Here is a 22212-nt window from a genome sequence, read left to right on the forward strand (position 1 = left end):
GGTTCTGGGTAGTTCCTCTTTTACTAAGATTTATAAGCCAGCAGTTGAACAAACTAAATAAAAACTATCCTTTAAAAGTATAAAAGAGTCGAACAGGGTGGCCCACACCTTTAATCACCTGGTCTACACAGTGAGTTCCACGACAACCAGGGCTACTCGGTTGGATCCAGGTCTCCACCACTGTTCTTTGGAGCTCTGAATCAGAGCTGAGGCTATCTGTACTGAATGAGCAAATCACTGAGTATTGAGCAGTTAATCTTCCATGAGGCATTGGGGTGGCTGCTGAGCTGGGGAGACCCTGGAATGTTATTCTTGGTGGGGTCAGATGATAGAAGACTAAGAACTTTTCTATTTGTCACAGTCAAACTGGCCCACTGAAGCAGCAAAGCACATTCTTCCTAATACAGGAAGTATTTTTAAGCAAAAATAACGATTGGGTTTAACAGAAATTTTGGACTAAGTGGCTCTTGAAAATGAAAGCAAACTATTAATTAGTGGTCCACTGCCAGTCTCCAGCCTACCCTAAATCACAGGAGACTTCCGTGATATTGAAAGGTATGTAACCTACATACAGAATTTGTACATGTTCTGGAAATGTTTTACAGCATAATTTTTAAGGATATTTTACATCTAGATATTGGCATAGTTCCCACTAATTGAAAGGTCTTATCCTCTTTTGTATTGTATGGCCCATAATTTATAAGATTGTTAAGACCCTGAAGTCACTGGCATTATCAAATTATTCTTTGGCGTATACGCAGGGCAAACAGGACTTAGCAATGTTTCTAGATGCCCCCTTACAAAAACATGGTGGTCTATATATACGTAATATGTAACAGGATGTGTGGATGTAGGGAAACACATTAGTCTGCAAAAAAGGAGAAATATTAACTTTGAGAGAGATAAGTACCAAATGGAAAAGTTTTTAGCAACTGCTGAGTAATGTTCCTTAAAAATCTGTATCGTGTGTCAAGGTCCGCTGCCGGTAAAAAGCTGGGCAGAATCAACAGGCTCTGGATGAACTATTCTGGAAGAAGGCTCCCGCTTCCTAATTTCAAACAAGGGAACAGGAATCAAAATGCTGTGCTGGCGGCCTGAGATAGACAGACACAGCCACCACTGTAGGGAAGCTCAGGAGCCCAGCGGCTCTCAGTTAAGTCAGCAAGCTTAACAAGCATGTTAAAATAATTGAGTGGGGGATTTAAGCCTTCTCAAGAAATGGTGCTCAAAGAGATAGATACTCATGTGTAAATGGGTGAGGACATACCCAACTTAAAACATGCATGAGCGAACTAGGAATGAATCTAAGAGCTAAAACTAAAGAACTAAGAAGAAAACACAGGAATAAACCTGTGTAACCTTGGATTAGGAAAAGGTTCTTAAATATCATATCAGCATTGTAAGTTAAAAAAAAATACTCCTGATTTCATCAAACATTTGATATCATCAAAATGAAAAGTGTACCTGAAAAAAGTATAGTCAAGGAAGTGAAAATACAATCAGAGAATACAGAAAGACATATACCCAGCAGCCTAGACACACAAAAACACTTACACAGAAAAGTCATAAATCATAGTATCACCCAACTTAAGCAACAGGTGAAAGACTTGAAAAACATTTCCATAAATATTCAAAAGGCCAAAAGCAAGCAAAGACATGCTCCATGCCATTAGTCCTCAGAGAAATGCAAATCAAACCACAAATGAGATAACAACCATGCCCATTATGAAGAATGACAGATATCACATGCATTGCCAAGGATGTAAAAAAAAATGTACATTCCTAAACTGCTAATGGGAGTGTTCCAGAAACTACACGCTCTGTAGTTTCTCAAAAAGTCAGTTAGCACAAATTCCTACAGTCCAGAAAGTCTACACAGGAACTGCACACACATGCCCACAGCGGCATGACCTCTAGGAGCTCAAAAGGAGACAAGCCTGTGTGCACCCATCAGCTGATGAGCCAGGGGAATGTGTACAGCCACACAACAGAACATGACTACACAAAAGGGGACACGAGGTACTGACACCAACTACAACATGAACGAACCTTGAAGACATCAAGCTAAACAAAGACAGTCATTGTGTGCTTCCACTTACAGGAAATGCCTCCAGCACCTACAGAAGGCTGAGGTGCAGCTGTCAAACACTAGGACCAGGACACAGGTCTGTGTGAAGGATGTCATCAGACTGATTGGCTGGGTAACTCTGAACACACTAAAAACCCAGCCAGGTCTACAGAGTGAGTTCCAAGACAGCCAAGGCTACACAGAGAAACCCTGCTTCAAAAGAACAAACAAACCAACCAACAACAGCAAAGCTCTTTCTAAAGTTAAGACATTCATTCTACATGTCAATACTACCATCAAAAGAAGAGGAGGAACTGGGCATGTTGATGAACATGTTTATAATATATTTATTATGCCAGTATAAGCAGGCAGAGTGATCTGAGTTTGTGGGTAGCCTTGTCTACATATCAACTTTCAGACCTGCCAAGGCTTAACAGTGGGACCTGGATATTAGACCAGATGTAGCGTGACACACCTCACATCCCAACACTCCAGAGGCTGAGAAAGGAAGATCTCAAGGCAACTAATTACACAGCAAGATCTGATTTCAGGAGAAAGTCTAAAGAAATGGCTGAGTTAAGAGCCCTTGCATGCAATCATACAGATCAAGACAGGCATCAAGACCCACCTCAGCACTCGGGCTTGATTCACGGGAGACTCAGAAGAACAGGAAGAGACTTACAGAGAAGACACTGACGCTCTGCTCTCCTCACCCCAGTGGTTCTCAACCTTCCTAACGCTTTAATACAGGTCCTCACTCTGTGGTGACCCAATCATAAAATACTTTCATTGCTACTTCATAACTGTAATTTTGCTGCTGTTATGGATGGTAACATAACTATTTGATGTGCAGGAGATCCAGCATGCTGAGAACCACAGCCCTACACATCTGCATTTGCATATAAAACACACACATAAAGCAAGTTGTTTTCAACTGGAAGGAAGAAGGAAAGGGAGCAGAAGGGGAGAGTGGGCATCGCACAGTGAAAGGCAAACTGACCCCTAACCTCTGACTACTAGGTCTTCTGACTCCTTTCAAACCTTCGAACCATGACATAAGAAGAGGAAACCAAAGCAAAGACCAGCCTGTTCCCTCAGTGAGGAGTAGCTGGGAGTCTGGGTAGACTGAGAAACCAGAGGTAAAACTGGAACACAGAGGCTGCCCAGACATAACGAATCCCAAGTTCTAAAAGGGGCCTGCCTGAGTTCAGCCAAATACAAATCAAGACATGTATATAAGGAAACTACTTAAGGTAGAGACAAAACGGGTGCGGAGAAAGGCTGAAGGAACAGAGCCAGTACTCACATAGAAACAGCTGACTGCAGAACTCACAGGAAACTAAGTTAGTGCCAGAGAGACTCACCACTGCTAAGTCCTACTTAAAAACCAGAGAAATGGGTCCTCAAAGATAAACTGGCTTTCTCCTACATAACTGAACTGTCTCTCAGACAAACCTCAAGAGTACTTACGGGTATTATAATAATAACAACAACAACAATAATAATAATAATACCACAGCACTAAAACATAGTAAAATTCATGGCAAGCAGCATCCACAGAAAGATTAACATTCTGGGAGTCATAGCCCACAGAGAATAAGTCTACTTAAAACTATACAAGGTTGACAGGTTAAAGATGACATTGTTAGAGCAAAAAATATAGCTATTTTTATGCACAAAAATTAGATTTATTTATATTTTCATAAAGCCTGGAAAAATACCAAAAAGATCCAAAATCTTTGAGCTAATATATATATATATATGCTAATGTCTGAGATAAAATAAGAAGTGGATGGGACTACTTACAAATGGACCCATGGACATAAGAAGACAAGGCAGGCGCCAGAGATGCCTCAGTGGCTCTGAAGTGCACACATATGGCCCTTGCAGAGGATCAGAGTGGTTCCAGCGCTCACATTAGAAAGCTTACAAGCTGTCTTTGGTGACCTCTGAAGGCACCAAACTCACATGCACATATCCACAAATACAAACATACACAGGGTTTAATAAAACAAGTCCTAAGGGGTCCGGGGTGGCCATGAAGCCTGAGCAACAGTGACCATCCCAAATGAAGCCTTGAATGAGCCTGAGGAAACAACATGGAGGTGGGTGGGTGGGTGGGCGAGCTGCTGCAGGCAGATCTGGGGCTAATATCCACAATAGGAGTCCTATGCCTAGGAACCAAGGCGGAAAAACAGGACAAAACCAGTTGTCTGAAACCAGTAAATGCAGACAAGTCCACAGATACAAGAAGCATGTATGTATAAGGGGTGTCCCTGTACAGTGGCCCAGAGGCTACTGTGTGTGTGTGACACTGTTAAGTGAAGCCTGATTTCATTAGAGATCCCAGACGTTGGTGATGCCAGAGTATGGGAACCCTGCCAAGAAGAGCTGCAGACCAGGAGCAGAAGCAAACCAAGAGGAAGACGTGTGCTGCAGTCCTGAATGAACGAAGCTGAAAGGAGTTAGAGAGCTGAAGAACTCCGACATCAGACACAGAGATACAGAGTTTGAAGCTCACAGCTGGTCCTCAGTCTTGCTTTGGTTAAGTATTTCCTCACGGTGCTTCCTTCCTCCCTTAGGGCCTGGTGATGTATATTCTGTGCCACTGTATGTTGGAAGCATGTGACCTGCTTTCTGATTTGGATTTTACAGGGAATTACAACTGAGAGACTGCCTTGAGTCTCAGAAGAGACTTTGAACTTTAGACTTTTAAACAGTGTTTTGACTGTAACAGACTATGAGGACTTTTGAAGTTGAATTAAATGCATTTTTTGCGTTGGGATATGGCTATAATAAGCCTATGGGGCCCTAGGAGTGGGATGTGGCAGTTAACTAAGAATGACCCCCACAGGCTCATATATTTGAATGCTTAGTCATCAGGGAGTGAGTGGTACTACTTGGAAGGATTAGAAGGTGTGGCCTTGTTGGTAGGTGTGGCCTTGCTCGAACAAGTACTTCACTGAGGGTGGCCTTTTGGGTTTCAAAAGCCCAAGCCAGACCCAGTGTGTCTCTTCCTCCTGCCTGCATATCCAGATGTAGAATTCTCAGCTACCATGTCTATCTGCATGCCACCATGTTTCCTGCCATGATGATAATGGACTGTAAGCCAGCCCCAACTAAATGTGAGTCTTCACAGAATTAGAACACTGCCCAATACAGTCATGTGGTGGCCAATACTGTCAAGTTGACAGGATCTAGAAACATCTAGGAGACAAACCTGTAGTCATGTCAGTGTGGGATTTTCCACACTGGGTTAAGTGAAAGGAAAGATCCATCCAACACGTTGACTCCACCATTCCAGACAGGGATCCTAACCTGAAAACCAGAGAAAGCCAGCTGAGCAAAGACAACCCACTCTCAGCTTCCTGTTGGGCTACAAGGTGACCAGACACCCACTCTTCTTCGGCCATGCCTTCCCCCCAATAATGCACTGCGCCCTCAAACTGCAAGCTGAGATAAACCCTTCCTCCTTCAGCTTTGCTTCATAACAAGCAGCCAGCACACAGGGGCAAGGAATACATACATCACAGTCCAAAAGGGAGGAAGGGGAGTGTACAGGGAAGGAGCAGGTGTACACTCTAAGTCAGGTTTTAGTCCCAGCTCTTGGGAGGCTGAGGCAGGAGAATCTCTTTGAGTTGGAGGCCAGCCTGGTCTACAAAGAGAAAATTGATCCCAATAAATAAATATGTAGTATGCTACAAATTCTAATACAACCTATAAGATAACAAAATTATAGCTAGTAACCCTGCAAAGAAAAACTGGACTTACCAAAAAGAAAAAGAAATTAAAACACGGCAAAACAAATCAAAAAAAACCAAAGACAAGGTAAAAACAAGTCCTTACATACAGAACCAGGGGAAATAAAAACAAAAAAGATATCCTACATAAAACTTAAAATGTTAAATCACTGATTTTGTGTAACAGTAAGCAAGCAACAGAAAATATTTTCGGCAGATTGAGCAACAAACTAGTGAAAGATGAATTGTCTAATTCAATCTTGGGGTTTGATGCTGACAACACCCAATTAAAACAAAATAAAACAAAAGGAATTTCACACTTTAAAAACTAGCATTAATATCTATGGAGTCCTTTCCTAGTAAATCAGGAAAAGGTTAGAAATAGTACATATTTACTGTGTGGGCCTGCAAGATGTCTCAGCAGGTATATGCGCTTGCCCACTGCTGACAACCCAATGTAGGAAAGAGCCAACTGTAGCGAGCTGTCCTCTGCCCTTCACACTCAGACCACAGCATGCGAACACCCATATGTACATACACATATAAAAATCGATGTAATTTTAAAAACTAAAATAGAAATAATTCAGGTTTTTTTCAAAATCCAACAAAGCCATTTTACTTAGCTCAAAAAAATAAAACTTTTATCCATGTTATTAAAAAGCAAATAGTTATGTGCTAAGTAACGGACGACACGCTTGATGATGTGCTAAGTAACGGACTACACGCATGATGACATCCTGAGTGGTGACCGCTGCTACATAGCTGGAAGATAAAATACCACAAGGGCAATAATAATGCACCCCCATCATCAAGTGATCTGAAACTGTGTCCAGCAGCTTAAACAGGAAAAGCAAAACTCATCTTTTTACTTCTATAACCACAACTACAGAAACTTTTAAGCCTGTACCTGGGTTTATACCAAAAACCTGCAACCAATGTAATCCCTTTCTAGCTCTAAGGCCGTGGGGACCTGTGCCTCCTCGCTTGTGTACACAGCACACACAGGATCAGGATCAACTTCAGATCTCCATTCTCCAAGTATCATCCCAAATACTAATCAAAGAACAATTCAGGCCTAATGAGACCCCACCTCTGAAGAGGTGTCTGTCCAGGTTGCTGCATGGATAGACTGGAATAGGAAATTCAAAACAATGAACACCAAACAATAGCAGACAGTGGCAGCAAGGCCTCTCAAGACACAGCTCGCTCACGGCAAACTGAAAAAGACAGTCACCACAGCAAATGCAGAACCTTCCTGACTCTCTCTATTCAAATCTCCCATCTGGTATTAACCGAGACACTAAGTCACGGGCTTAATGGCTTCTTTTAAATCTGAGTACTATCTATTTCTTCTCACATAGCCATGCCTCATACAAAGAATCTCTACTGTGGACACCACTGTTTCCACTTGACAAATCCAGATCTCCTGCAGTCTCAACCTCTCACAACCCTGGCAGGACCCTATCTGCAACACTACCCTCTCACCCTGTTCATTTCCTGCCAACGCTGGGCTTATAAACTACAGAGGCTCAGACTGACTTTCTTGTTCATTGTTCACATGGTGCCAGGCACACATTATACACATAGTATTTCAGTAATAAATAAGAGAGCTCACCCAGCTGATGAGGCTCAAAATACTTGTGGACAGTGAACCAAAAAATAAATATTAAGCCCTTAGATCACTGGTAAGAGCTGAGCATCCACCCACAGACTCAGAGGGTAGAGGGGCTACACACGTCCAACAACCGTGTGGCACTGGAAGGCTCATCCTCACCACACCCAATACTGCAGTATCTCATGCAGAATCTCTAGGAAGTGGTCTGTCCTTGATGTCTTTACTCAAATAGCAATCTTTGGCCTGAGATCTCAATAGCGCAATAGCAAAAGCTATGCAGCAATCACACAGAGAACGTCAGAAAAACTGAGGAGGGTAAAGAAGTCTGACAGGCAACAGTAAGAATACTCCCATGTCAAGAGTTTTCAAATGTGCACAATTATTACATTTCGTAAGAGCTGAATGCCTCAGGTCTGATAAAACTAATCATTCATATAGTTAGTCAGTTAGCTAGCTAGCCAGTCAGTCACAGTTCTCATAATACTATCCCCACCACAAAACATTCTAAAGAAACTTTTGAAGCAAATTCAGATGGGTAAAATTATCCCTTCACACATAACAGAGAAAATCACTTATTTAACTTGAAATACATTTGTTTCTTCTGTCCACATATCATAGATATTTAAGCGTGCAACAGGAGTCAGTTCTCTCCTGCCACCTTGTGTGATCTCAGGGTGGAGCTCAGGTCTTCCCTCTTAGGCCTGCCCCGTTTTGGTCAGGTCAACAGCTCCTATTTGGGATAAAGGGAAAGAAACCCTAGTGTTCAGCACCATGGCACTGGCTCCCTTTATACAATGAAACCTACAGTGGGAAAGCCTGGTTTCTGGTGTTAGTTGATTCAGTGATAGTAAACAGTTTGTCTTTGTGGCTCAAGGACATGACTTACAGCAAGCGTGAGGAAGGTAAAGATTCCGGGAAATGCACCTTTCAAGTGCTTTCCCCAGTCCAAAGCTGAGTCAAATGTCAGAAATCAGGCACTTTCGCAGTGTTTGCTTAGACTGGTGGAAATGGAAAGATCCAAGCAGACAATTCCTGCTTCTTTCCCCTCTCTCCTACAGGCAATCTCACCAGGTAGTCTTCTGAACCAGACACCTCCTGACTGCATCACTCAAAAGGGCCAACACAAACAACAATTTCAGTGTCTATCAACACCTAGGCAAAGGTGGGGCATATCCATATGCTGGAATACTATGAGCTAATCAGAAACCACCAGGCCACCACCTGGATGAACTCAGAAACAGGAAGTGGAGGTAATCAGGTGCTATTCACTGAGTTATTTAAAAAATAACAAGACAAATTCACACAAACAGAACCATTAGTACATGCCCGGTGCTGTGAGCTAGAATAGGGAGTCACTGTAATGAGTATTCATGTCTTATCCAGCTCATCACACTACCTAAAACTGCTGTGGGTAAGTAAAAGCTGCCCTGGTCTATAAATGCATTAAAAACAATTTTTAAATTTTTTAAAAATCACTGAAATATAAACTTTAACAGGATAAATTTCACAGCAAATAAGAAAAAACTTTAAAAAGCTTCTAAAAGCAGTTTTCAAACTCCTTGTTTTAAACGCCTAGTTTTGAAAACTAAAAGAGACAGAGCAGTTAGTGATGCCAGCCAGGCACTAAAGCAAGCCAAGCAGCCTGCCCTCTAGAGGCCAGAAAGCATCACTGCCGGAAGCAACTGATACCAAGTAAGTACAGAGAATTCAAGAGAATGTATCTAGGTTTGTAGCCCTTTCTTTGACTCATACAACTGGGTGACTATCTCACATCATCCAGGCCATGGCAAATCAGAAATCTAGTCCCTAGAGGAAGGGCTAATCTAGACACTCACAGAATAGATGAGCTTAAGGCCATGCAGTGACTTACTTCACGCCCTGTACACTTTCCCCGAAAGCCACTGAAACAGTTAAGGTGAAGAAGGCGACCATGAGAAACAGGGGTGCTACAAGACAGAGCTGGACACCAGGTCTAGGGGCAGACTGCTCTGCCCAGCTCTGAGGAATCTCCAGGGTGGCAAAGTTGAAATCAAAAAGTTATCCAACACAATTAATCATATGTATTCAGCACTAGGGAAAATGGGTGAGAGGGGCTGAAAATTGCTATGTGCTTGTCTTGTCTCTGAGGGTACCTAAGGGGGAAAGTAATCATGTGACATTGAAGACCACCACGCATAAAAGAGCAAAACAGTTTAAGAGGAAAGGTGTTATTTTAACAAGGAGATATCATATTCCAGTGGCTCAGATAAAGATTATTTACAGTCATGAAAATATAAATAACTATCACTTTTTAGACCCAGATGATGACCTCATTTATGGGAGGAGCAAGAAGAGCAGACAAATAGTCAAGTGCTCCTGAACTCCAATAACCCAGCAGCAGCAGCTACTCTCACAGGATGTCATCGGTATTGATAAACTGAGAAAAGGGGGGCTCAGCATGCACTAGGGACCCATGGCAGATCAGTAAATATCTTAATGCACCAGTGGTCTGCAGTACAACCTTAAGGGTTCTTTGGGAAGTCAGTTGTGTTGGATGGTGTTTTGCTGGGGTAAACTCATGGAGGAACATTTTTTGCTGAAGCAGACACAGGAGAGAGGATGTGATGAAGGATTCTTTGCTACAACACACATGTATTGGTCCACCTTACATTGCACAGTTGAGCTGCATTTGTCAGGACTCCATAGACAGAAATGTACCAAAAACCTTCTGGTGGTGTGCTGTAGTTTCTTACCACTTCTGAGGACTTGGGCTGATTGGCAGAGTGATGTCAGCTGAGAGAGACCCACATGCTGAGGCAAGACCTGTGCTAGGACAAGAGCCATGGAGGGCATGTGATGTTTGGATGCCGACCATGACAGGGGCTGAGTTTGGCTTGCTTATATTATAGAGCTGCAGAGCACTTGTTGGTCTTTGCTGATCTTCACTTCCCTGAGAGAGGCACAGCGGGAAAACTTCTGGTGATCCTGTGGCCCTCGTCCCTCATGCTGAGGCTGAGGCCTGCCTGCCTCTGCTGATTCGTGTCACCCGTGATCCTGACACTACTGAACCAGATTGCTGGTGTATCCTACTGCTGCTGCTGACCTGTGAACTGAACTGACAATTTCCAGATAACACAGATGGGGGTTGCTCCAAAGGACCTTTCTAATCAGGTCCACTTCCCCGCCATCCTTCCTTTCCCACTACCTCTGGTGGTGGTGGGCTAAAAGGGAAGTTAAAGCATTTAAGAAACATCATTAAAAAGACTTAAAAAAAAGTTAGAGGAGACAGCACTGAAAACTCATGCCTCTGAAGGTCAGGATACCTCCAAGTTCTGAAACAAGCATGGAAGGATTTCTGACCCCAAGGACACATACTGTTGACCTTCTACGTTCTAAACCCTCTATTATTAAACAACAAGGGGTTGTTTCTAAGTTATAAACCAAAGGTACGTTTCTTTCTCTTAATTATTTGAACGTAATAGGATAACTGTGTCCACATGTAGCCACATTTAAAATGCAATGCGGGAGGTCGGAGACATTTGACAGTAAACACAACTCTGGAAGCACAGGCTCCTTGGCTCAGCTTCTCAATGGTGGGAAGCTGATTGCTAGCCACCGACAGCAGCCTGCTCATGTGCCAAGCAAGGTGAGCTGAGAACATCCTCCAAGTCTATCTACCTATGAGGCTCATGCTTCTCAGTAACAGCTCAGTCAGTGCCCAGGTACCAAGAAAACCGTCTCAGAAACAGCACACCTACGGCAAACCACTGTAACAACTACACACTGGCACTCCACGGAACATCTACCTTCCATTTCAAGTTCCTGTCACCTGCTTTTACCAAAGTGTTACTGAGCCACCAAAATTTTAAAAAGGAACATTGCAGCCAAGACATTACTACAGTCCTAGCTATTCTAGAGACTGAGGCAGGAAAACTTTGAGTTCAAAGCCCAGGCTAAGATTTCAGAGCTACAGAGACCCTGCCTCATTTAAAAGCAACAGTTGGCTGGCAGTGGTGGTGCATGCCTATAATCCCAGCACTGAAAAGCAGAGGCAGGTGGATCTAAAACCTCAAAGCCATCCTGGTCTATACAGTGAGTTCCAAAACAGACAAGGCTACATAGTGAGGAACTGTCTCATGAAAACAAGCAGGGAGCTGGGCTGGTTCCATGTGTCTGGGTGCAGGGCATAGGCTGAGGAGAACAATGTACAGAAGCCTACACATACCCTGATATCTGTCAGTGTGTGTGTGTGTGTGTGTGTGTGTGTGTGTCCCTCTATCCTGCATTCACTAAAGGAAGCAGTACCCCACACACACACCCAGTGTACTAACAGTACTAACACACATGAGAATCCCTATGCACTAAATAGTACAGTGGGAACCTGAGAACACCCAAGGTTGTACCTATTTCCTTTAACTTGCCGATTTAGTTCTAAATATCTCTTAATGATCCCACGTATAAAACATACTAACCATCTGAGTCTTACACGAAAAGTCCTAAAACACCGTTGCTCTAACCCAAGCACCACCAGCAGTCGATCGCGCTCACAAGGTCTTACAGCAGATCGTATTCTATTGGCACACTGGTGGAAAATTATAAAACCCCCTCCAAAAAAAAAACAAAACAAAACAAAACAAAACTTATATCTGGCTTCTCATAATAAATGTAGTGAGTGGTTTCTCACCTTTCTTCAGTCTCTTCCTAGACATCTTTCCCAAAGAAGTCGACCCTGATTCAAACCTCCTGCTATCTATCCTATAGCAAAACAAACTAATCATCTCCTACAGTTAAATGAGTGCTTGGGAATCCTCACTCTGACCATAAGTCTAGCATGTTAACACTGATGGTCCAGATGAAAAACCAAACAGTGAAAACGATGCAAAATTTCAAAGCAATTACTTGAAGATACTTTGCATAACACAGTCTACTAGGTATCTATCTAGCCTGTGAGAGAAACACTGTAAACACTCATCCAAATCCTTAAAACCATGTGCACTCTAATAAATGTGGGGCAAGGGGAAGTCTCTGTGGACTAAGTCCTTGACTCTAATATGCTTTTGAGCACTTACTGTCCGTAAAATCCCTTCATTGAAGCCAGAGAGTGAGTGGCCTGACAGGTGGCCACATGTCACCTCTCAGAATCAGCACATAACCTACTGCTGCTTGCTATTTTTTTTTTTTTAAAAATGAGTGAAATGAGTGACTGGGAAACGAAAGCAATGATCACACAGGGCATTGTGAACTGAATACAACAGAGTGAAAATGAGAAATGTCTGATGCCCCAAGTGTGGGCAGTGCTTGGCTCACAAAGCCGCTCACACCAGTGGGCAAGTACTTACCAACAAAACACCACACACAGGCTCAGATGTTAAAGCCTCTCCCTTTAAGGTTCTCAGTCACAGGGACCTTCACTCCCTAGGAATGAAGCCCCTTGGATGACCATTCTTTAGCCCAGCATATCTTTCCTGTGACACACATAAAGGAGGACAATTCCTTTTTAATGTTTCTTCATTTATCCAGGCTCAATTGGTGAACACACACAAGTGCTATCAGAAAGACATGGATAACGTCTTTGGATTGTGATAAAACATAGAAATACACACATCTCCAATGCTGGCCAAGAAAAAAGGCAAAATACAAGTCTGCAGCTGTTCAAATGAGTACACACTTGTCACAATGTTTCAGAGAGTTAACCACCCCCCCCCCCCAGAAGGGTGGATTTCTGTCTGGCTTTGATAGCCCTGCTTTCAGGAAGCAGCAGGTTAAAGTTTGGGATTGATAATCTGAAGAGCTACACAGCGGTACTTCTTGTTCAACAGGCTGGCTTCCTCCCGTCTTATCCCCGTCCTGGCTCCTTCCAGCATTAAGGAAACCCAAGTCTTAGAACACGTCTGAACATGTCTCTGAGCTGCAGGTCAGCTGACACTCCTCAGGATGGAACATCTCGCTCAGAATTCTCAGGGCCCGCTGGTTGGCTTCACCTCCCCCAGGAACCAGAGATGCTCTGCTTGCCAGACAACAGTTGAGGGGCTTTACCCCTGAGTAGCAATCAGAACCAACCATGTAGCACTCCTACTGGGTCCACAGAAGTTCCGCCCGAACTAGTGGAAAGAACTCCATTTAAAATGGAGAACCAATGCCTACAATTTGTAGATGCATCCCCCAAGTTGGATATATAAACCCCCAAATATCTGCCTCAACTTTGCTTCCTCTCCATCTTCACCAGTCCCTTGCCCAGACCTCTCCTCTCTAGATTTATCTCCTAGGTCAGTGGTCCTCAACCTTCCTAATGCTGCATGCCTTTATGGGTGACCCCCAATCATAAAATTACTTTTGTTGCTACTTCATAACTGCAATTTTGCTATTGTTATACATTGTAACTATCTGTGTTTTCCCATGGTCTCTGTTGAGAGACCCTCTGTGAAAGGGTCATTCTGCAACCCCAAGGTGCAGAACCTCTGTCCTAGGCCAACCAGCCAACCATCTTAACTGCTCTTCCCAGAATACCATCTGATGACATTCTATTCCTAGGGATCCCCAAGCCCAATAATACCTATTAATAGATCCTCAGTGCTTACGGCATGAGGTCGTGCCTAAGTTCCCACCTACAGACTGCCTTCCTGACATTGCCATTCCCCTAGTCTGGCTTGATGGCCACTCTTGGAGCTTCCTCCTCCACACACCCTCATCCCTCTCTGCCTTTCTTAAGTAACTAGGTGTTAGCTGCCCTTACATCAAGCAAGGCCTTTGGGCCTAAACTTGCCTCCTGATTCATCTCCCAGTTCACATGAAGCCTCTCCTCCAAGGACAACAAAACAAAGAACATCTGGTCTATCCGCCATAACTATAGCACCTCCCCAAATCCACCCAGATTTCAGACTGCCCTCCTACTTCCACCCCAGCAAGGACTATAACTAAATTCTTCTGACACAGTACAATCTCTTTAAAATATAATCCTCCTTCTTGGGATGGCAGTATGTTCGCAAAATATAAAATAGTAGTAGTTACCCAAGAAAAAAACATCAATTCTCAAATAATCAAAAGGAAAGTTAAACCCAAAGTAACATGGCAACAAGCTTTTGCCGGCCGTAATCTTCCACACTATAATTGTCCTCAGTGATGATAATAATTAAATTTCACCATTTATCCAACCTGGACAACTTGTAAGCAGACAGGCCCCGCTACAGACATTCCTCATGTATGGTATTCTGAATGTAACCTTGTAAACAGAACTCCACATAGAGTAGCTTTACAGAGACAGAACCGAAGGCCCCCAGCAGGGCAAGCACTTGCTCACTGAACATAAGAAGTACCCAAAATTATTTTTTCTAAGCTTTAATTTTATGAGTATCTTTCCACATAATCCTTCAAAAGCCTAAGGCTAGAAATATATTTCTCCCAAGAAAATCCATTGTCTTTTGGTTTCAAACATGAGCATGTTTTCGTGTGTTTATGGATACACATGCCTTTGTTCAGCATGCAGCCACCAGAGGACATGATCCTCTATCACTCCCCTCCCCCTGCCTGCCTTACTCCCCGGAAGGATCTGGATGCATCTGGGGCTAGACTGGAGGACAACCTCCTCACAGTGTTACAGTACTGGTACAGGCAAATCCAGCTTTGTATGCGGGTGCTGGGGATTTGAGCAAGTCCTCATGCCAGCACAGCAAGCATTCTTGGCTGCTGGGCCATCTCCCTAACATCTTAACTCCTCTTTGAAGAAAAGATGGCAGACAGGATTCAATCGCACCAGCCCACTCGTATTAAAACTATTTCAAAAACCAGAATGTAGCCTCAAAGAGTCATCTTCACAGAGACCTCGATTTCACTTCTAGTCTCTTCACGTTATTTAAATACATGCTCTAAATAAGCAACTTGCCTCACTATGCTATGGAGCAGAGGGGCTGGGAGGGCTGCTCAGGAGGTAGAGCACTTCCGGAACAAGTATGAGCATGAAAGGTCAGATTCCCATTACCCAGGTGGACATGGTGACCCTAAGTAATCCCAGTCTGTGGGAGGTAGACACAGGGGACCTTGAACTAGACTAGCTGAACTGGCAGGCCCTGGTTTTCAGTGAGAGATCCTTCCACAATTTATAAGGTAGAAAGCAATCAAGGAAGATGCCAGACATCGAACGTAGGCCTCCATATACATGTACATACACACAACCAGCATGCATGCCCACGTACAAACCCATATATAGGGAAACATACACCACATGTATATGTATGTATCTGTGTTTATGTGTGTGTGTATATATACATATGCATATACATATACTATACATACATACACATATATATGTGTATATATATACACATATACACACATATATGTGTATATGTATATATACATATGTGTGTGTATATATATACACATATACACACATATATGTGTATATATACACATATGTATATGTATACACATGCATACATATATATGTATATACACATATATATGTATATATACACATGTGTATATATACATACACATGTGTATATATACATATATGTATATATGTGTATACATATACATATACATATACATATACATATACATATACATATATATATATATATATATATATATATAAAACACTGAAATAATTTAGGACTCTAGGTTGTTCAGTTAATGATTTACCCAAAAATGCTTTTCTTAAAATTTGTCTTTATAGCTGTTAATAAATTCTCCTATTAATAACCTAACCCAAAACTACCCCATGCCAACCAATAAAAATGAAAACTAAACCAATGTATACAATAGTATGGGATCCAGAAACTACATTTAAAAGAAAACCAGATGCCATTTCTACTTCTTATACCAGTTCATAAACTTAGTAGCCTGCACTGGTCTCCTAGTACATGCAGTAGCATGCACTGAGACAGGCAGGACACACTAAAGGAAATCAGATGTGTTTCAAGTATGGAATAACATCGCGATAATGTTTAAAAAGAAAGACAAACCTGGAGTACTTACCAATAAAACGTTATCTTAAGTTCAAGACATAGGAAAGGAAGAATATATACACTAAAACCCAATGGTGGTCTATTAACTGAGCTATAAAAACTATGTGCATGCTTAAAGATGTCCTTTAAGATTGGGGTGGAGGTAGGGGTGGAATGTGAGTAAAACCAAGCACTACTATGTATGGTTTACATGCAACTTTTACATCAATGTCTTAATAGATTTGCACTTAAGATTTTTCAACTGCACTGGGTATAGTCAGCACATCCCTGATACTCCCCAAAAGCAGTGTTTAGCAAATCTACTTCAAGAGCCTGGGGAGGGAGGGAGGGAGGGAGGGAGGGAGGGAGGGAGGGAGAGAGAGAGAGAGAGAGAGAGAGAGAGAGAGAGAGAGAGAACGAAGAACCCGCCCAGATTAACACCACAAAGTGTCCACCTCTTAAAACCAACTAAATCCACGCTGGCCTTTTTAAAAGGCACTCGTGCTTTCTGGCTTACTTCTCTACCCACAGTTTCCACACTGACCCAGGAAGACACAAACAATCCAACTACTGTGTAATCAGGTCAAAACAAGCTCTGGCTAACTCACTTGGAAGAGTCTGCTCACAACTTAGATCTGGCCAGAAAAACTAGGTTAGAAAAAAACCAACCGGTGCTTAAACAAACTCTGGAGCTGGGAAGAGTGTCTTTAAGCCAGTTACCAGCCAGCCACTCCAGTGAGTTGCAACACAATCTTTTCCAAAATTTTCCAAAGCCTTCCAAATTCAGTTGGGCCCAGCAGGCTGTTAACAGGGCTCCCTTTCAAATTCAAAAATCTGGCCCAGGCCCCAACAGTTAACCAACAAAACATGCCAATTCACTTGAGATCACCTAAGAGTACTGACTAGGCTCAGACCACAGGCCTGTCAATACCACCATGCAGGCCCCTGGGTGGGGGAAGGGGAAGCAGGAGTTGGGAGAAGCAATCAGGAGCACATAAACCCTATTCATAAAACAGAAAAGGGACAATAGAATCCACACTTAATTTGGCCTCAGAAAATGTCTACAGTCAGCTTCAATCACCACCCCCATTTTTAAGGAAACAATGACAATTCTTCAGGGCGAGCCACAAAGCCCTCCTTCATAAGATAATTGTGTGTGTGTGTGTGTGTGTGTGTGTGTGTCAACCTTGACCCAGTCCCAGTAACTAGAAAACTCCCCAAGCAAAGATTATTCCAGAAAACCGTTTACCAACAAGAAAGAAATCAGGAAACAGAATGTAAAGGTTTTTGCTTTGCTTTGTTTTGTTTTGTTTTTTGCTTTGTTTGTGTTTTTACACTTCGGAGCCTGAGCCTTCTTCTAGAAAGAGCAAAACAGAATGAACAACAGTTAGCAACATTAGGTGCCAGTTACTCAGCACAGCCCAACAAATTCCTTAGTTTGATCTGCAGCCCAGAGAGGAGGACAAATTTAAAGAAAGAGAAAGACCAGGAGTGGCGGGTGTGAAGCCGGCGTCCTCTCTACCCCTTGCTGTCTCTCCTCCTGGCTATCTCAATTACACAGCTGTCACACAGGTTATTGCTGGAACTCACATTTTATAATCCCCACACTGTAATTCCTTCTGTTCCCGTGGCCCAAAAGTACACTCGAAAATACTGTCCACCAGAAGACAGTATGCTGGCCTGAGCTTTCAAAGCAGTCCCAGGGAACACTAACCTCCCCAAGTTAAATCCTTTGGCAAGCACTCCTAAGGCAGAAGCATGATGACAATTCTCAAAAAGACCAAGGCAGTGGTTGAGTGTAATCATAGACAAGGCCTGTCTACGCTGAATTTTAATTCATGTACAAATGCAAACGCATGGAGGCCAGATTTGGAGGATGGGGGGGTTGGAGTCAGACCCTCTGGTCGCCCTGGAACACGAAAATTCCTTTTCTATTTTGCTGAGGCTAAGTGCATGCCTAACAGCGTAGCTTATTTCCTTTATCTCAAAGCCAGGAAATGAGGTCTTTTAAGGCCAGTCTGAACACAGGCGAAAAGAAAAAAAAAAAAAGAAAAGAAAGAAAGAAAAAGAAAGGCCAGATGAAACCCCTTTCCCAACTTTGGCCAGGCGGCACGGCCTACAGTCAGCAGCGTTCCGTCACCCTTTCCCTCGTCCCCTAAGAAGTTTCTCCACGCCACGGGGAACAAAGGCGCCCCACACCGACCTTATAGACTTGTCCGTAGGTGCCATTTCCAACCACTTCCACCAGCTCAAATATCCCAGCAGGGTCCTGGGGAGAGAGGAGGAGGAGGTTATCATCTCCAAAGAGGGACCCCAACCGAGGAGGGCGAGCGGGAGGAGGAAGGGATGCAGGGCGGTGACAAAGGCTCGCCCCGCCGGGTCCCCTGGAGCGCCGGGGCACCCGCCCGCCCGCTCGCCCAGCAGACAAAGGGGCCGCCGCGCCCGCGGGTGTCCGTGTCCACCGCGGCGCGCAGGGCGCGGCCGCACTCACCCGCAGGGACGACAGGTCGATGTCCACCAGGCTCTTCGCGGGAGAGTCGTTCGCCATCTTCCCCGGGTCGCCGCCCCGGGAGCGGGCGAGCGAGCGAGCGACGGGCAGGGGCTCGGCGGCGCCGGGGCTCGGGCCGCACGGGCAGGCCGCCGCCGGCGCGGCGTGTCGTCTGGTCGGAGAGGAGCGCGGCGCGGCGAGCGCGGGCCGCGGGGCTCACACCATGGCGCGGCAGCCCTCCCTCGGCCCCCACCCGCCCCCCGGGCGTCGCCCGCCGCCTCAGGCCCCGGCGCCCCGCGCGCGCGCGCCTGCACGAGCGGCCCGGAGCTGGGGCCGGAGAGCGCGGCGAGCGAGCGAGCGCGAGGCCGCGAGACAAAGATGCCGCGGGAGGCGGGGGCGGGGGCGGGGACGCGGGGCACCGACCGGCGCCGCTGAGGAGGGGCGAGCGGCTCCCCCGCCCCCTCCGCCGGGAGAGCGGGCGGAACCCGGCCCTCGCCCGCCCGCCCGCCCGCGTGAATATTCAGCAGGGGTGGGGCTCGAACAATGGCGGGGCGGCGGGCCCTCCACGGATGGCGGCTTGGCCCGGGGTGGGGCCGGGAGCCCTCGGGGCCTTCCCGGAGGCGGTGCGGGGCGCGGCAGAACGCCCCAGCCTCCGCTAACAATGAATGAAGGACTCCGAACGGCCCGGCGGTCCCGTGGACACCCTCCCCGCGCCGCTCGCCGGGGAGAGGGTGTGCCGGGACGCTCTGGGGTCCGGCCTCGGTCCCCTCCGCCGCCTACCGCCTGTCGCTCCGGGAGACCCTCGTTTCCCTTTTCCGTCCCCCACGGGCTTTTCCTTTCCTTTCTCTTTTCCAGTCTCAGTTTGTGGCGTGGTTGCTGCTGGAGGATTCGCGGAGCATCACTTGTCCGTCCGGGCGAATCTAAAACAGCCGCTGTGATTGCTCGCTACTGTCTTCCCCGAGCGAGTGTGGCCCACGGGCGGGCGGGCGGGCAAGCCCTCTACCCGGGATCTAAACCCCGGGACAGTACCTGGAGATCACTACGGGTCACCAAACAGGCTTCTTCCAGCACGCTACAGCCAAGTCGGCTAGACAGCTGTCCTCCTTATCACGTTCCGGGGCCAGCCAAAAACATTTTTAGTGGCTCCATTTACAGCGGACATTCCTAAGATAGTACCTCAAAATGGCCAGGTAGTGTTGTAAGATCGCTGTAAAATTGCTTGGCTCCCACATGTGGAAGGCCTAGAATGGGCCTGATAAGTTAACAGATGAAGCTAAGCTTGGTGATTCGGGATGCCCCCAAGACCAAAATCCACTTTGTTTCATTGGCATCTACTTGAGCACCTCTTTCCCTCCCCACACATTCGTACACTGTTCTGATTTAAGCAGTACACACCTTATAGCCTCGGAGTAGAAAACCCCAAATACTGCAAGTATTGTACTAAAGACCATAGCCTAGAGAGGAGCAGGCATTCTTACTTGGGCCTATACCCAGAGTTCAAGTTGGCTGCCTCCAGAGAATGTCCATCACTCTTCTGCTTCGATGTTTCTCCCAAGATGTTGGACGTGAGACTCCATTGTAAAATGAAATTATATTCGGAACTCCCGATATCTGTTCCCTAGGAAACGCACGGTAACAAAAATGTTTGTGGATTTGTTAGCGCTTTTCCAGTTTGACTTTGTTAATATTTATTAATAATATAGTGGTGTATGCCAACCATTTCATATATGTTATCTTGCTGTTCTTCACATTCACCTTGAGTGGTATTCTTAGTTTTGCTGCTTTACACATTGGGAAATAAAATCTGAAGAATTACCTCGCCCACTGTTCACAGCTGTTGGCTATACAAATATGGCGGCCTCTCCGTGCATCCCCCCAACCCCCACTACCGCTCTTTCCACAGGTTAACATCAGACCTATGACATGGAGTCCTACCTCATATCACTTCCTTCTTTTCTATATGAACCCCTCCCACCAGTTCAGAGCCATCACATCCTACTATGTCCCCACACCCACCCATCCTAAGATGCAGTGAGCATGCTCCACACTGAAGCCGTTGTTTTCCATTTCCAAGGCAGTATCTATTATTGAAAGGACAAGCCAGTGCCCAGGATATCTGAAAGAACATCACAACGTGTCTTTGGAGAACTTACAGCTAATGGCCATAGGGCAGTTTATAAATACCCATAACAGAATATTGTATTCCAGACAGACAGAAAGAACACTAAACAGGTATTCTCTGAAATTCTGCTGGATTTAGGGCAAAGCTGAACTGGGTTTGAACCCTGGCTCTATTATTTATTAATTGTGCAACCTTGCTCCCGCTGCCTGACCTCTCAGCCTATTTCCTCTCCGGTATACCAGATAAAGGCAGGAGATAAAAAAGACAAATAAGAAGCCAGAGCTCACGCAGGAACAGTGGGACTGTGACTAGGTCATGGGATGGTAGGTTCTCCAAAGACATGACACCTGAAGGGAGTCCATTAAGCGTCAGAGAGGCAAAGGTTAACCCCTCTCTACCTGTGGCTCAGAACTCTGTTTACACGTGCTAGCATATTGCTAGGAGCAGAAGAAAAGATGGGGCTTTCTGGATAACAGTGACCAAATGTTTGCTTTTGAACCCAAAGCCAAAGTAAATGAAACAGTCTCACATCTGCCCCACTTGAAACTAGCTCTGTGGGTACAGCTTTGCTGAAAGTGTTCATGTGTTAGTTCACATAATCACAGCAAAATAGCTTGAACTGGGCAGCTTCGGCATGGCAGCCCTCCGTTTTGTTTCTCCTTCCTTTACCTGAGGCCAACGTTAGTCTGAAAAACGTTAAGTAAAAAATTCTGGATAAATAAGTTCTAAACTACCTACTACAATATATTGTTATAATTGTTTTACCTTATTATTGTTTTTAATAAGCCACTGTGCCTACATTATGAATTAAGTTTTATCGGGTATGTATAGGAAGATGATACATATATATTACACACACAAATGCATCTGTGCCTGTGAGCCAATGTGTGTGTTTAGATATTATCTCTACTTTCAGACATCCACTGAGGATCTTGGCAACCACCCACTGCAAATATACTACTTTCTTAGACTTCAGAGCCTCTGTGTATCCAAGACGAAGGTTTTAGAAGACTTAGTTTTTACTAAGTGCTCTTCTTGTCTGGAAGACATCCACCTGACTAAGAAAAGAATGTGCTCTGAGGTGCCTTGGCCTTCTGGGATTCGCCATTGTTGTTTTCTTTGTTTTATTTTTACGTGTGTGTGTGTGTGTGTGTGTGTGTGTGTGTGTGTTGTGTTGTGTTTCTCTGCTTGTCTTCATGCCACGTGAAAAGGCCAGAGAAGCCATCAGAGTCCCTGGCACTGAAATTAACAGGCA

The 22212-nt window shown here is 44.8% G+C and overlaps 1 protein-coding gene across 29 annotated transcripts in view; it reads right to left on the reverse strand.

Annotated features, from left to right (window-relative positions):
- Window positions 1-19084, reverse strand: part of Map4k4 (mitogen-activated protein kinase kinase kinase kinase 4) — a 127081-nt gene extending 107997 nt beyond the window's left edge. For 14 of the 29 annotated variants that reach the window (XM_076915009.1, XM_076914996.1, XM_076915000.1 and 11 more), the window contains exons 1-2: window positions 18839-19083; window positions 18551-18616 (exon numbers count right to left, since the gene is read on the reverse strand). In XM_076915009.1, coding sequence (XP_076771124.1) covers window positions 18551-18616; window positions 18839-18895 — 123 coding nt within the window. In that variant the 5' untranslated portion in view covers window positions 18896-19083. Of the gene's footprint in view, window positions 1-18550; window positions 18617-18838 lie in introns of all 29 variants that reach the window. The other 15 variants (XM_076915010.1, XM_076915002.1, XM_076915004.1 and 12 more) reach the window with 3 other exon arrangements.
- Between the last annotated feature and the right edge of the window lie 3128 nt (window positions 19085-22212).

Source organism: Arvicanthis niloticus, chromosome 17 (genome assembly GCF_011762505.2).
Source record: "Arvicanthis niloticus isolate mArvNil1 chromosome 17, mArvNil1.pat.X, whole genome shotgun sequence".
NCBI lineage: Eukaryota > Metazoa > Chordata > Mammalia > Rodentia > Muridae > Arvicanthis > Arvicanthis niloticus.